Genomic DNA, 16,506 nt, shown 5'->3' on the forward strand with positions numbered 1-16,506 from the left:
GCCTAAAATATCTTACTAATAGTTAAGGGCTGATGACTGTCATGGGCTTCATTTACCATGAAGTGCCTGTCCATAATTGCTGGGGTTATAATAAAAACAATGTTAGCTTTAATTATAGATAGAAGTATTCTTTACAAGTTTGTTTCATCACCCCAAATTTAGCATTAAAAGTGAAAGTGTGTTCCATTAATATTTATTTATTTGATTATTACATATTTCGTAATAATCCATGAGAAATAAAGCTATTTTAGAAACAAAATGTTATGTTTTTGATATCTTTATTTTTTATATCCAGTACTTCGTGCTTTACAAACTGTTATATAATCATAATAGAATTAAAACAATCAGTTAATAAAATACGCATTTATTTGTTTGTAACATATTACTGAATAAATAACAATCATTAATAAATTAATTAACTCTTAAATATAAGTGCATTAAAATTGCCAATTCTTTTAAACAGAATTAGTGTAAATCAATACATCAATACATCGTAGTAAATCAATACATCAATTTATAAAGAGATACAACAATTTTGCAACTTTGTATAAGACACTAAAATAGCAAATTGCAATGTGATATACGACACATAACAATTTAAATGCAATATATAATACGCGATCTTCAATCATTAAAGATTTTCGAAATTTTATTAATTAGTCGTTGTTAATGATGGACTACTCTCTTGTCGTTTCACTTCACGTTCCGTTTGATAGAATAGGAAAATAATACTTGTCTACCAATATACGTGACGTATTATTAGGGCATGTCAATACCATACATTATCTATTGTACTAAAGTTTACGCTTATAGAAAGCCTTTAGGTTGGGGGCTGATCCTAAACTCTTTTCTGTATTGCATATCTGTCGTTCATTTAAACAAAAACAATAATTTTTCTTTCATTTCTCATTTCCATTTGTGTTACATATCTTTGAATCGTCTGTTTTCACTTCAATTGGCATTTTACTGGATAAGACAACATACTTACAATTAAGATTTTACATCATATTGAATGTGGGTTACGGTAATAATATAAATATAAAATAAGGTTAAAATACGAAACGGATTTTGGTGGGTTTTCTTAATAGATAGAGTGATTCAACAAGGTTTTTATATATATGGTTTACATCTATTAAACTACAGAATTTAACGCGTGCGAAGCCGCGGGCAAAACCTTTAAAGTATTACCGTATCTGTACATTCCTCTACTGTCAATCGTAGGAATCTAATGAACAATATTGCTTCAAGTTTAAGGTTCAAACTATTCTTAGTTTATTCGATAACATTGTATACTTAGTTTGACTTAATAATGAGGGCCATAATAATTTATCATATTATTATACCAGCAGAAAATCCACTATATTGTACAAAGAGCCAAAGCTAGTCTATCATGAGGTAGAAGCTGTGCCCCAAGATTTCACCCGCGCCGTATATGATGTAGAATATAATGACATTACGTATAATAGCCTCCATAATTCAACTATCTAACACTTGAAGAATTTTCCAAATTAGACCATTAGTTTCTGAGACTACCACGATCAAACAAACTATTTAGCTTTATGCTATTAGTATAAATATAACGGTGATGCATATTGATTATTTCAAGTAGCATTTATTGTATCACATTTTACCAGCATGTTCATTTAATCCCATAGCAATCTAAATAGCATTGGAACATTGTTTAGTCTGATATAAATAATAATGAATAGCACTATCCTTCTCTCAATAACATAATCGACAAACACTTAACTCTATTTAACACAATAATTAGCTGGCGCAATGTACAAGATCCACCGTAGTATTTCTGTGACGCGCGTGTTGATTCCCGGCCTGCCTGCGGAAGCGCAGAGGGATCCAGAGCTCACGATGCCTGCATTGTAGAGAAGACCGTTGCTTGCGGTGAAGAGGAGAGGCCCGCCGGAGTCCATCTGGAGTGGAGGAACAGTTGAGTAAAGTAGAATGGTAAAGCTTGAATCCGACATAACCCACGACCTCTTCGCCGGATGCCGTGGGTATCAAAATAAAAAAAAGGTTTCCCCACTATAAAAAAGGTGGTATAGCTTCATTTGGTCCACCCATAAATAATTTTCCAACTTGAAAGATTATTTTCAGTTTTAATGCTACCACACTGACAATATGGACCGTGTTCCACCGAAATCACATTTATTTATTTATTTTATTTATTTTATTTATAAATGATGACGGCCCTAGCGCTCAGCTATCGCCAGCGCCTCCATGTATCTATATTTGATAGAAATTTTACTTGATAATTATTTTAATTCCACTCTTCCGGATATCTGTCAGTTATCGCAGCGAAAATAATAAGTTATTATAATGTGGTTACGCCATTGTCTGTCTCCTTAAAATATTAGGGTCAAGTCAAATGGTGATGTCTACCTGGCAGGCATCTTTCCCTGGAGTATACGTGCAGAGCTGACGAGGTGTGAGCGAATTGACTCTTCTACTGCACGCATCTTGGCTGATCACATCGAGCACCACTTTCTGAAGGACATCTGGCGTTGGTCCACCTATATAGAGCGTTCCCCAACCTGAAAGGAGACAGATGTATTTGTGAAAAGCTTCCTTTCTAATATTATATGAAATATTAAAACTAATTATATAACATTCAAAACTTGCTTACTTGAAAATCAAAAAAACAGGAAATATCAATAAGAAGACGAGTTCACTGCTCTTACTATTATTAAAATAATATTTAACTATGATTAACTCATTATATTTAAAGAGAAAAATAACAATCAAGGTCTTCTTTTAGCAATATGGTCGGATTTCTACCACACTTGCCTAAAGCCAAATTACAAAGGAACCATAATGTAACCATAAAAAGGGATAAATAATAAGAGTCTAAACAAACGGAAAGTTCAATAATTACCCAATGCAGTTAGCTTTTCCCCAGTGAAGTCATACTGCGAGTACCTGAAGGGGAGGCAGACGGTGCCCACGTAGTCACTGAACACAATTTGCTGCGCAGTTGTGAGTATCGAAGCGTCGTAATCATAAGTGACACTGCAAAATATGACATGGTATTAGCAGACAGGGTCAATGGATGTTGCTAAAGTACCCAGAGACTTCCCATATACCTAGAAGTTGCAGACAGGTTAAATGTATGAGGATAGCATACCCAGAGACCTAGCGGGTAGCGACCCAGTAAATGTACGTTGCTAGCATACTTAGAGACTTCCCACATACCTAGGGCTTAGCCGACACGGTAACTGCTTGTTGGCAGTATACCCAGGGACACCCACACACTTAGGGGCCTAAAAATAGTTTAACCTACCAAATCAAACCAACCAAATAAAGGTTTCAAGCTTTTTGCTACAGAGAAGTTTGATTATAAAAAACGAGATTTAATACATAGTTTAAACAGATCTAGCCTTAATCCCTACTTCACAACTAATCTAATAAATGCGAAAGTCTGTCTGTCTGTTTGTTCTTCACGCCTAAACCACAGAACTGATTTGGATGCTTTAGCCAGGATATCCCAAAGGAAAGAAAGGATAGTATTGGTTTTCTGGATTCCTATTGACAACCTAAGATCAGCGCGTTCAATCAAACAAGCAAACTTTATATTATTGACAAAGATAAGTACTGGAGACGAAAACAATGTTACTATACTAAAGAATATATTTATTTTGTTAACATTACACTACAAAACGAGAAAATATGCGATACTTACTTTGAATAATACGGATGTATAGCGATCCTGCTTACTCGGTAACCTTTTGTATAAGGGGTCTCCGCTGAAAAGATAACCAATTAATTTAACATTTATTTTATAGCATATTTAATATATATACTATATTATATATATTTAAAGATTGAAATTCATCCATGTCGGGTTTCCAAGGATTTTTTTTATGTTAATAATTATAATACCCAATTACTTAAGTTAGATTTTTCATTAAATAAGCCTTTGCTAAGAATAGGATTTTCTACGATTCAAGCCGTCACCAGATGAGACCTATTTTTATGATTTAAATTTTCAGAATGGAGAAAATTCGAACCTTATTCATTCGGCAATTATGTTAAAACTAAATTATTCTATAAAACCTGAAAAATAGTGCCATAACTCACTTCCAGTAGACAAATCATGTTCCCCGACCACGACGCCGATATTTCTATAGTTCTTCCTTTCAACGCAGTGAGCGGCGGTTAGCACGTATGTCTCGGAAATGATGACGCCTCCGCACATGACCGTGGACGAGCCTTGCTCGATGACGGCTACCATCATTGGGTACTCGTTGGGCTTTGCGTCTTCACCGCCGACAATACGGGTCTGTAATAAGAAGCTTTTTATAGCAGTTATTTCTTTACGGGTCGAAATATTATGCTTGCTGTCCGCCCCGGCTTCACCAGTACACATATGCTTATGTCACTCAGTGAAATTGCTTTCTAATGGTTAAAGAAATTTTCAAATCGGTCCAGTGTTTTTTGCGTGAAAACAAATATACAAAAAATACAAAAGTTTCCTCTTTATAATATTAGTCTAGATATACAATAAACAATTGTTTTTACAACGTCATTCATTTCATTAACACAATTAAAAACAACAATATTAGACAACAATATCACTTTGGCCATTTGCCCAAAATCTTGAAAGCTGAACTTGAGAATTGACCAAAAATCGCGCATAAAAATACGTCATGCTATGATGACATGAAATAGGGCGTTCCAAATAAATACACCCTATGAAACATAAGTCCCTCTCTCGAAGACGGATAAAAATAAAGTCAAATTGATAAATCTTTTTGAGGTCGATTAAAAATTAGCCTTAACACACTAACAACTTACAGTCTTCTTAACACCACATTTGCAGGTTGTCGTTGTAACTGGTTCTTGAGCTGTCACTTCGCAAAGAAAGTTGCCACCGGACGTGTAGTAAGTGGTTTCAAGCCCTGGAAAACAATATAAATGCATATTGACATAAAGATTTGGAAAAATAACTATATTACCATAAAAACTTAACCGTCTTCTTATAACCAGAACTAGTCAGAAGAAACCGGTTCTACTAAAAAAAAAAATCTGAACACCCATTCAAAAGTTTATAGATAACCTGATCCTTTTCATTAACTCGGTTGATAAATAACGTTAATATCCACGTATAAATTAAAGTGATTTTAATCGATTTTAACGCGATTTATTATATTACTATCTGCGCCCCGCGGTTTCACCCGTGTAAGTCCGTATCCCGTAGGAATATCCGGATAAAAAGTTGCCTATATATTATTCCAGTTGTCCAGCTGTCTACGTAACAAATTTCATTGCACACACATCCTTACAAACTTTCGCATTTATAATATTAATAGGATATTAGTAGGATAATTAGTCCCGACACTGTCGAAGCGGGCAGCGCATTCGCAGACGCATTACCTTTGCGAATGTTCATGGGCGGTTGTGATCGCTTACCACCAGGCGAACCACCAGCTCAGTTGTCAGATAAAATGAATAATAACGTTACAATCCTCACCCACGCTCATTGTTTGACCCATGGAGACAACGTTCAACACTCCATCACCACAGTACCGTTCAGCTGCCACTAGCTGAGGGTCACCCGATCTAGAGACGAGGATGTGATCACCGGAACACATGTACGTCTATTGAAAGTGGAACAAATGAAGTTGTTTATATCGATGGATAATAGTACATACATATACATAAATAATAATATATACATACATCACAATAACACACAATGTGCCATACATAATCTACTGCTCCAAAAGGTTTACAATACTAAACACAACCCGCACTTGGCCAGCGTAGAAGATAAAGGCAGACCCGTGACTCTTCAGTGGGAACATATGGGCTAGTGTTGATGAATCTTCGGTGACCATTATAAATATACTCGAAGAATGTTATCCACTAAAGTATGTTAAAACTCGAATATTCAACACACATTTTTGATATTGTTATATGCGATATTTGATGATTAACTAAGGGAGAAGAAGAGAAGATCAAAATCAATGGAAATCTGTCGCTTATGAACCACGGTACAGTTCCTTAGCATTTTTTTAGGTACACATTACATATTATGTAGATTTAAAAATTAAAATTGACATTTTAAAAGAGCTACTACAGAGTTTCTTGCCGGCTTTTCTCTGTAGAACCTGGTTTCCGAACCGGTGGTAAATTATTACACTATGTTATGGCGATTAAAAAGTGCTTCTATAAGAAGTCTAATTGAATAAATAAACGTTTGAAATTCAGTTCTAGTATTAAAAAATCCGCCTTTAGTCACACAGCGATAATATTGAGTTTTAATAACACTCACCGAAGGCATATTAAGATCGCAGTCCAACCTGCAGTTATATCCTGGGGGGCATCGCAGCATCCACCTGCATACCGTACTCGGAGCGTAACTGTTAGGGTAGTTAGGGTTGTAAATGTAATAGGTCTGCCCTACTGCTATCTGTAATCAAATAAATTTTTATATTAGGGCTGGCAGCCGAGGTGGTGGCTCGACTGATGGTAAGAGATCACACCACCACCGCTTCTAAAGTCTTATATTGATTTAGGTTTATTTGTTCGATAGAGAAGAATAATATTAATATTCAATATATACTTATGTTACTTATCAATACATTTAAAACTTTAGTTTGAACTACATACGCAGCTTAATTTAAAATTAAAGAAATCTCTATTAATAGAATTTAATACATTATATGCTAAATTTTTGTTCGTTTTTAGGAATACGCAAAAACATGTTTATTTTCTTATGTTGCAAGCAAAATAAAAGGTAAAATACTTGAAGAGAAATAACTCACTTCTTGATCAAAATCGCAATTGGCACTTTGAGCGTTAACATAGCTGGCAAGAGACACCAGGGTAGTAATTACCTGCAATAAGAAAACATTATTTATTATAATATCTGTCTACTTTTTAATGACGTTGTTGGCCAACGAGCTGGTAGGTTGCTATGTTAAGCTACCAGCACCGCCGGAATTAATTTTTATACAAGGATTTAATTTATAAGCAAAATTTGAGCTAATCTTTTTCATATAATTCTTTGTCTTCAATTCTTATTGTATCCACTTAATAAGTAATAACATTAAATTTAAAAAAAATCTGTTTAACTAATATAAGGATTATATTATAAAACATTGATTTACACACAGAAACACAACACTAAATAAAAAGCCAGTTACGGAATTTACAATAAGAAATTGCAAGGGGACACCCGGATTTGAACCGGGGACCTATCGATCTGCAGTCGATTGCTCTGCCACTGAGCTATATCCCCGATGAGTGAGTTTTCGAATAGTTTTATTATTTTAGAACAAGTTATCTTTAATATACGAGCTACCTACGTAAATGGAAAAACTGTTCACAGACCAAACTCAGTTGTAAGATCGATGAAAACTGGAGGAACCTAATTGTAGAGAAGTGATGTCTGTGCGATAGATTCTAGTGACGAATACGCAACATAGGACACAAGCCGTTATCATTAATAAAGTTACTATAATTATGACGACTGATCAGTAAGTTTGTGATGTAGATATTAAAAGCGCTTTCCCCATTCACACATTGCGAAGCATTTAAAGCTTTATTCTTATTTATATTCATTTAACATTACAACTAATAACATGGATAACACAATGTTTATTTGCGTTAAAATCAATAATGTTTACAATAATTTCCGAATTTCACAATACCGGTAGATCGCATTAAAAAAATGTACATAATTACTAATTACACTTTTATGTAAGTAGGACTAGTATAGTATTATGTTATATTGGTATCTTTGGTAGGAACAAAGTATTTGATTGTAGTTAGAACTAGTTAAATAATAAGTAATTACTAAAATACTAACCTTGTGTAATATACGTTCAAAATTACAATTATGTTTAATGTTTAATTTACAAGATAATTACTAATTTAAGCATTGTTTAGAAGGTGTATTGAATATAACCTAACATTTGGATAAACTGTTTGTCAATTGTAATGTTACTAATGTATTTTATGAAAATTACTGTAATTTATGAACAACTAGCTGCGCCCTGCGGTTTCACCCACATAAGTTCGTATCCCGTAGGAATACGGGATAAAAACTAGCCTATATGTAATTCCAGTTGTCCAACTGTCTATGTACCAAATTTCATTGCAATCGGTTCAGTAGTTTTTGCGTGAAAGAGCAGCAAAAACAATATGTAACAACCTAATCTTACAAATGTACACAACATTTCATAAATTATATCAATATTACAAACATGAAAGAAATAATAATCAAATTAAGATGTAATCGATGTTTTCTTCGAAATATCTTATCATTGAAAACAGAAAGTGGTTGTTGAACTGATAGAAAAATAGGCGTTTTTATTATTAAAGACACATATTGTTTTAAATTCCGAAATATAAGCGATCTGTATGCAGTTCTCTAGAAATCTATCATAGATACACGGTGCCCGGGGAAAGTCCGTGGGTTATGTCACAGAATAATAAAATATAAGATTCCAACCGACTAATAACCCACTGTTTTGGTTTACTGGTCTGTCTAATGAAAAATAAAAACTCTGGTTTCTCTTTAATCGTTCTTTAAAATACAATCATAACAATTTAAAGAAAATAAGATGATTTGTAAATTATAGTAATGCTGAAATAATAATAATCAAATTAGAATGAGATACTAATCAAAATTAATATAGATTAATATAGAATAATTGATAGATAAATATCAGAAATAAAACATTATTTATGACGCGATCGATGAAATAGAGTATCTTATAATGTTTTAAAAGAAATAGAACTTTTTTTTGGATTTATGTCATAACTAGCTGCACTCCGCGGTTTCAACCGCGTAGGTCCGTATCCTGTAGGAATAGCGGGATAAAAAGTTGCCTATATGTTATTCCAGTTGTCCAGCTGTCTACATACCAAATTTTATTGCAATCGGTTCAGTAGTATTTGCGTGATAGAGCAACAATCACACACACATCCTTTCGCATTTATAGTATTAGTAGTACTAGTAGAATATTTAGAAGAAAAATGTAGAGACAATTCAATCTATTTTATCTATCGAGCTTTCGTAGCTAATTTCATTTGAGTGTATGGATAATAGCTGTATTTATAGATATGTATATGAGACTCTATGGATTTAAAACATGCCTTTTTATTTATTTTTATTAAATTCTGTATGTTTGCGTGTAACGGACTTCTTTAGACTCGATTTTGGACCAACTCTATACAGATAGGTTTAATTCGAACTTAGTCTTATAAAGGATCGGTGACAATACAGTAAGTTTATGAGTTAATCGCATTATCATGATAAGGATCGCTGAGATTAAATAATTTGATTACTATAATCTGTATAGGCAAAGAAGACGACTTATTTGATTCTATCAAAGCGTATATTGTTTTGTTTATATTTGTAATAATAGCTTCATTTACAGCAGTAATCTAGTTGTCTTTCTCGCTTATGTTAGCTGTTAAAGCTTTTTTAATATTAGAAAACACTACTTATTATTATTATATTATATTTAATGATACAGACCATTTTGGTTTTGATAGTAAGCGCTGCCACCGCCCATGAACATTTAGAGAGGCATTAGGTCCATTGCAGACCTTACGCCTCTACAAATGGATTGCCGACTTACAAAATTAAAGTTTAAACACTAAAATATGAGATTTTTCACACGCTTTTTACTAGCTTCACTTGCATGTTTGTATGTTTGTAACCGGGACCTTTGGACGCGATTTCGGCGGTCATAAACGGCCAGATTTCATTTAACCTTCGTAGATTTATGGAAGACCGAAGATTATACACTAATTTGACAAAATTATTTTAATTCAGTTTTCTATAAAAAAAGTGTTTTTTAATTAGTTTTAACTATTGTTTATTTTAACCAACCATACCTATATACCTATCATGTAAGAACGTGTAATGTCAATAGCCAATTTTTCACGCTATCATGTATATTTCAATGATCAAACATACAGCTAATTTGCCTAATATAACAATATTAAAACAGTTTTAACAACATTCATTTTTATAATCAGCATAACAATATGTTGCCAAATAAATTGAATATTTGACAATTGTGTAAACTTTAAATGACGATGATTAATAAAGTTGTATTCAAAATGTAATTGAAAAATGGGGCTTAAGCTGGGGACCTTTTATTTATAGTGGGGATTATAGTGGGGAAATCTTGCATAGATACCCACGGCCCTCGGGGATGGAGCCGTGGGTTATGTAGGATTCTTACCGACCAAAACCCCACTGTGTTCCGTCGAGCCACTTGAGTGAAGGGGCCACGGGAGCTGGTTAAAATACGTCCGCGACCCCCTCGGCGGAAGACCTGGCTAAGGGAAGAGGATGCAAACCTATCTTTGAGTTTTTTTTTACATTAGACAGCCATGCATTGGACTGCAATCCCAGCTGATGGAAAGTAGATATGCCTAGGTAGAGACTTGCTTTGAATAAATTTAAATCATATTCTTCTGGAAAGACGGATGCGGGCAGGGCGTTCGATTCCTTCGCAGCTAGATTGATAAAAGATGACTGATAATGTTTTGTGCGCATTAATGGTAGGTCCACTACGAAGGGATGGTAGCCGTAGAACATGATGTAAAATAGAATATCTAGATGTACTGTACATCTAGATTCTATTTTGAAATGGGGAAGACGGTATGATATTGTGCACTAAGGACGTTTGCGTAAACACTAAGGCTTGTTTGAACGCTTACGGCATTTTAAAATATTAGTATATTGGCGTATAAGTTATTGATTAGTAATTAAACTTGAATAATTATGGAAGTTGAAACTCTTTCAACGGAAATGTCCGTCTTTCTTTAAAACATTTTATCCTACATATATCATTGACGCGAAATTTTCCAAGTTTGGACATATGTATGGATGTTTGTTACTCTTTCACGCGAAAACGGAATGTCGTATCTGTATAAAATTTCGCACAGAACTAGATTATAGACTGGATTAGCATAAAGGCTACTCATCACCCGGGAACCATGCGAGTAACGCCGCGGTCTACAGCCAGTATATTAATACTTAGTGTTAAAGTAAATACAAAAATTTAACATGAGTTTATTTTGAAGCATATGATTATGATAATAATTTTAGGAGCTTTTATCACGTAATTAATATTTTCGCCATCGTTTCTTGTTCCAGTAAAATGGGGTTGAAATCAGTTTTACTATGTACTTGCTTCTTTTAGACTATGATAGACTATGATGACTAGATAGATGGATATCTTATGCTATCTTAGGCCATCATCGATTTCAAAATTAAACCGCATTCACTTTACTCGTTGTAGAGAAAAAAAAGTGCGTAATTTTGGAAAAAACGGTTTTCTATTCATTGTTAAAGTAAAATGACAAAGCTTAGTTCGATGGGGAATTACTGTCAACAAAAGCAAAACGTATATCTATAGATATTTAGGAATGTTATTTTAGTAAGACTTAAAGCAACTTAATTAGACAGTTTTAACTGAAATTGTAGTTTATGAAGGTGTATACATACGCACATTATTTTAAACCATTGTTTTTTTTATTATTCATATTTGGTAAGATTTCTTTGTGGCTCTAATAATAAATAAAAAAAAATATTAAAATTATCTATATAATTTCAACACAGCAACCACAGAGTTTATTTAAGACGAGACTTATTAGAAATTGTTTTCCGAATCGTTAGTGTAGTGAGTAAATAAATGTTTGCATGGTCCCTTTCCATAGATGGTTCTTTGTTTTAGTCTTCTTCGGAATTTGAACCCAGAGCTATCGATTTTGCCAAACTAATCGCTACTAACTGTTAGAAATTTCATATTCATAAGAAATTGTACGGTAATGTTGGTACGCGTTATTGGAGATTATTTATGTTAAAAAGTTTTGTATGGTTCTATTTCAACGAGATAGTAATTTTAATGCCTCCATTAAAAAGAATCCTTCAAAATTATAATAATGTTAGCCTTGTCATACTTCTGTGTAAAAAATACATATTTTTACTATTACAACTCTACAATTGAATAATTGTTTATTAGATATCTTTGTTTATTATTTAGCATTTTTTCATACACCAACATTGACGTGATAAATATTTATTAAACATAAAAATTCCCGCATCTAAATTCAAAAACATATTTTTTTAATAATTCGAACGTCAATGAAACTTACCAGATACATCATGCGATTATACTCCACATATACCGCCTTCCGATCCGATGTCGAAAAAAAAAAACGAAAAAAAAATCGAAACGTCAGTTTCCCCCACAAAGAGTGAGTCGTGTGAGAGATGGCACGCTATTAATTGTTTTATATCCATCATTTACACATCAACTGATAACACATGCGGCACTAATCTATGCTATAAGGCCTGGCGATAACAAACAATTTATTCAGACATATTTGTCATTATTCGTGTCGCAAATATGTTTTGTGACATTATGCTATGAGCGTAACTTGGTTGTACAATTGTTTTGAATTTATTCAAGTACGTAGGTAACGTAGGTACGTTCTGTCATAGGTAAATAATTATAGTTTTTTAATTTATATCATTAGTCGGAGTGAAATTAGTTGGGTTGTTTTTATTACACATTATTTAATGGAAAGTACGAATGGCAAGTGATGTGAAATTATAAATATATCTTTCAAGTCATGGAAACGATTTAATCATGGTATTTTAATGTGGCAAATAAAAAATCATTGATAAATTTATTGATTTATATTATTAACAATGCGATTAATTAATTATTATACTCTTCGCCCGTGGTACATATAGCCTATGTCACACAGTGAAGTTCCAGCTTTCTAATGGGGAAAGATATTTTGAAATCTTCCATTGGCTTTTTGTACGAAAACGTTATATATACAAAAATGCAAAAGTGCTATCCAAACTATATTAATGCAATCCGGCGATCACTATACCTAACTGTAACGTCAAACGATTCCATTTCTACAAGTGACAATCATGTGACACAGTTTTTGTGCTATTTTAGGTCCTAATCAAAAAATAACTCAAGTGTCTAGTCTTTGGACGATATAAACTGTCTACGTACCAAATATCATTGCAATCGGTTCTTAAGTTTTTGCGTGAAAGAGCAACAAACACACACACATCCTTACAAAATTTCGCATTTATAATATTAATAGGGTTTACCACAGGGTTGGAGTGCAGTTTCTGAAAAGAGAAGCCAGCAATACAGTGATCTAATAATTGCATAATTTGCGTATAAATATTATTATTCTCAATTAATCGCACTGTGCGACATGGGAATTTTCTTCTTAGATATCATTAGATGTTTGGTTATTATTAATTTTATTAAGATCAATGTTAACGACAATTATAATGAATATCTAGGCCAATGATATTATGACGATAGGAGGGATCAGAGAACTTAATAATTTGTGTTTTTAAATTGTTCATATCAAATTGTCATACAATAACTTAATAACTTAAGTACGTGATATAGCAAGGAATTATTAAAGGACAGTTCTCAGGTCTTTTATTATTTGTTATAGAGAGATCAGGGTTTTAATTTCGTAGCAATCTTTAATTTTCTCTGTACGCCTAAAATCTATTGTATATACCACTAGTTGTTCCGCCCCAGCTTCGCCTGTGGAACATATATTAGACTATAGCCTTCCTCAATAAATGGGCTATCTAACACTGAAAGAAATTTTCAAAACAAACCAGTAGTTCCTGAGATTAGTGCGTTCAAACAAACAAACAAACTCTTCAGCTTTATAATATTAGTATAGATTAAAATGAGCCTCTTTGCAGCCGTTTTATGTGGTAAAATTTATTACATTATTGTTGGATTCCCTTGCTGTCCCGAAAGACTTGAATTTGGGAGACTATTAATTTTTTATTGTTGCCAGGTTTTTTAAACTATTATATGCATATGAGTTAGTTATATATATTTTTTTAAATGGTAGATTCTGCTTTCGCTGTGAGATATTGCAAATCGTCATCTCGTGTTAAAAAAAAACTTAGTTTTCATCATTACTATATTATTGAGTTGTGACAACTGCGACGCTGTCTGCTCCTTGTCGGTTTTTTCTACGAGATCTGAGGCAGATTGACACTGCATGCCAGCATGAAAATAGACCAAAACAAATGTCCAAATACCCGCATATAATGTAGGTCTTGAAAAAAAGAGAAAGGAAAAAATGAGGGCGTTCAAGTGTATTGTTATCCTGTATACAATGTCATGAATACAGATTTGACATTTATCCTATAAATCTTAAATTATGTGAATTTATTTAATATTTATTACTTACGAAATATAACGTCTTTGAGTATTTCTTCCTATAGCAAACCGCAGCTTGCAGTACCGGCTCACGCATCCGGAGTCACAAAGCCTAATACTGTTACTAATTACCTTTTAGTTATTCTAATTAAGCAAATAAGTTATATATCATTCATTAAATTTATTTATTTATATACTTATTTATTGAAAAGAAGATAGTTTAATAATTGAACGTTAGATCACTTCTATAAGTACGTGTAGTTTAGACTTTTAGTGAGGAAAATTCCATCAAACTTAGGTATTATGTGTATTGTGGTAGGTCGATGACTAGCCCTGACATAACTAGATAGTATTACTGATTTTCAGGGCTGCCCTTAGTCCAGGGCATTACCGCCAAAAGAACTAAACCGGTGAGTAGTCATTCGTGATACCTCTTAAGAAATGAATTAACCATAATCCACTACGTTAACCAAATGGTTGTTTGAATTTTAGTCACATGTATCATAGTCTTCTTTCAAATATATTTTTTTATGCTTTTTACCGATTTAAGCAGTGGACAATATGCGACTTCTATGTAATTAAGACCATTTGAAATCGGAGGCCAACAAATGTTGCCTGATGTTAGGTGGAACGATTCATCTATGCATCTATGCAGGATACTATCGATACAAGAATTGAACAATTATTAATTGTATAACTGCTGGTGTTTCCTACAAATCACATTTCACACTAATATTTTAAATGACAAAGTTTGTTTGTTTTGATGTTTGTCCGTCAATTACGCAGAAATTACAGAACGGATTTTGATGAAATTTGGTATTCAGACAGGGTATGAGCTAACTTAGTTGATAGGATACTTTTTATCCCGATTAAATGCTCCCTTGGGATAAAACAGAAATCTTGATATCCGGGCGGAGCCGGGACGAGCGTCAGGTATATAAATGAAATAAATCATTAAATTCAACCACCTTAGCTTGACAAGTCTCGGTCACAGCCCTTTTTACTTAAAGAGATGAGTTATATATGTTGATCATGGATTCGATCATATATCAACTCAGCTAGCCCACATGCCGCCGACCTTTCAGATAAGGGCGCCTATATTTACATTTACAATGTAATGGATTCTTTGAGAGAATATGATAAAAAAACGGAGAAGCTAAACAGAATTTTTATTATCTATATATACGTATTTATTCTTCGAGGAAAAGACTTGTATGTTTTTTTTAATTTTTTAAGTCCCAAGTACCTAAGGTATTATTTCAAATACGTGGTTAAAAGTTCATTGGAAAATCGATAATACCTATAGAATGTAAAATAAAAATGAATATCAATTTTAGTTTGCTATTTATGTAAAACACAATGTAGGTACGTATAATATACTCATTTCAAAATAATGTTATTTCGAACATAAAAACATGGGATTTTTATATAAGAAAACAGTGTATTAATTTTCAATGAAATTGATGCATTAAAGTCAAGCCATTATTCTAAACTTTAGAATCATGATGACAGACATAGAAAAATGCTTAGAATCTAAAGGATTATTATATTATAATAGTTACTTATTCTATAAGTACCCAAGTAATCACTTGAGCTAAACTTGATGCATTCATTTATATGATATTTTATGTATTCCTATACTTATTTACATATAAGTATTGTTTGATATCCATTTCACATTTATTTGTTTGCATTTAAATAAAAATGATACAACTAACCCTCGAAGCAACCTTCTTTTGTGAAGGTCTCATATGATAAGATTACTTTGAGATTCGCGAATCTAACAATATGTGGGTGTTTAAAATGTTTTGACGTCCTTAGATGCAATGAAAACTTCATATCCTGCTTCACTACAAACCTACTATAAAAAAGTCGCTTTCGCTGTCCCTATGTCCCTATGTATGCTTAAATCTTTAAACCTACGCAACTGATTTTGATGGGGGTTTTTTTAATAGATAGAGTGATTCAAGAGGCAGGTTTATATGTATAATAACATCTTTTAAACTACTCCGATTTAATTGGTGCGAAGCCGCGGGCAAAAGCTAGTATATTGTAAACGTGAAAGTTTGTAAGCACCTATATTAATCTTTTTGTACGTTTGTTACTCTTTAACGCGAAGATTACGGAACGCATTGGGCAATGTTGCTGATGTACCAGAATAAGACGTGACTGCACGTCATAAGCTATAAAAGATAGAGATAAAAGCCTATAAGCTACAGAATCTTTTCCTCACCCTTTCCAGTTTGTTTCTTTATTCCGGTCGTCAAACCTTGTACTTTACTCCTTAAAA

At 33.0% G+C, this 16,506-nt stretch overlaps 1 protein-coding gene and 1 non-coding gene across 2 annotated transcripts; both read right to left on the reverse strand.

Annotated features, from left to right (window-relative positions):
* Nucleotides 1–378: 378 nt before the first annotated feature.
* LOC119837132 (venom serine protease-like) lies at nt 379–12,257 on the reverse strand. The gene is made up of 10 exons (XM_038362643.1): nt 12,142–12,257; nt 6,783–6,854; nt 6,290–6,427; nt 5,486–5,612; nt 4,810–4,913; nt 4,093–4,294; nt 3,695–3,758; nt 2,891–3,024; nt 2,398–2,549; nt 379–1,928 (listed from the first exon to the last, which is right to left on the reverse strand). The coding sequence occupies exons 1-10, from the start codon at nt 12,151–12,153 to the stop codon at nt 1,752–1,754; spliced, it is 1,182 nt and encodes a 393-aa protein (XP_038218571.1). The 5' UTR covers nt 12,154–12,257; the 3' UTR covers nt 379–1,751.
* Trnac-gca lies at nt 7,187–7,258 on the reverse strand. The gene has a single exon. It is a non-coding gene; the product is annotated as a tRNA-Cys (tRNA).
* Nucleotides 12,258–16,506: the final 4,249 nt, after the last annotated feature.

The sequence above is a fragment of the Zerene cesonia genome, chromosome 26, assembly GCF_012273895.1.
Source record: "Zerene cesonia ecotype Mississippi chromosome 26, Zerene_cesonia_1.1, whole genome shotgun sequence".
Classification (NCBI taxonomy): domain Eukaryota; kingdom Metazoa; phylum Arthropoda; class Insecta; order Lepidoptera; family Pieridae; genus Zerene; species Zerene cesonia.

What these genes read in the sequence shown, in the direction of transcription:
- LOC119837132 (XM_038362643.1), bottom strand. An exon ending in GGGTCAAACAATGAGCGTGG is followed by an intron (nt 4,914 to 5,485) that starts GTGAGGATTGTA and finishes ATTGTTTTCCAG; the next exon opens with GGCTTGAAACCACTTACTAC. An exon ending in ATACATCCGTATTATTCAAA is followed by an intron (nt 3,025 to 3,694) that starts GTAAGTATCGCA and finishes CATATTTTGCAG; the next exon opens with TGTCACTTATGATTACGACG.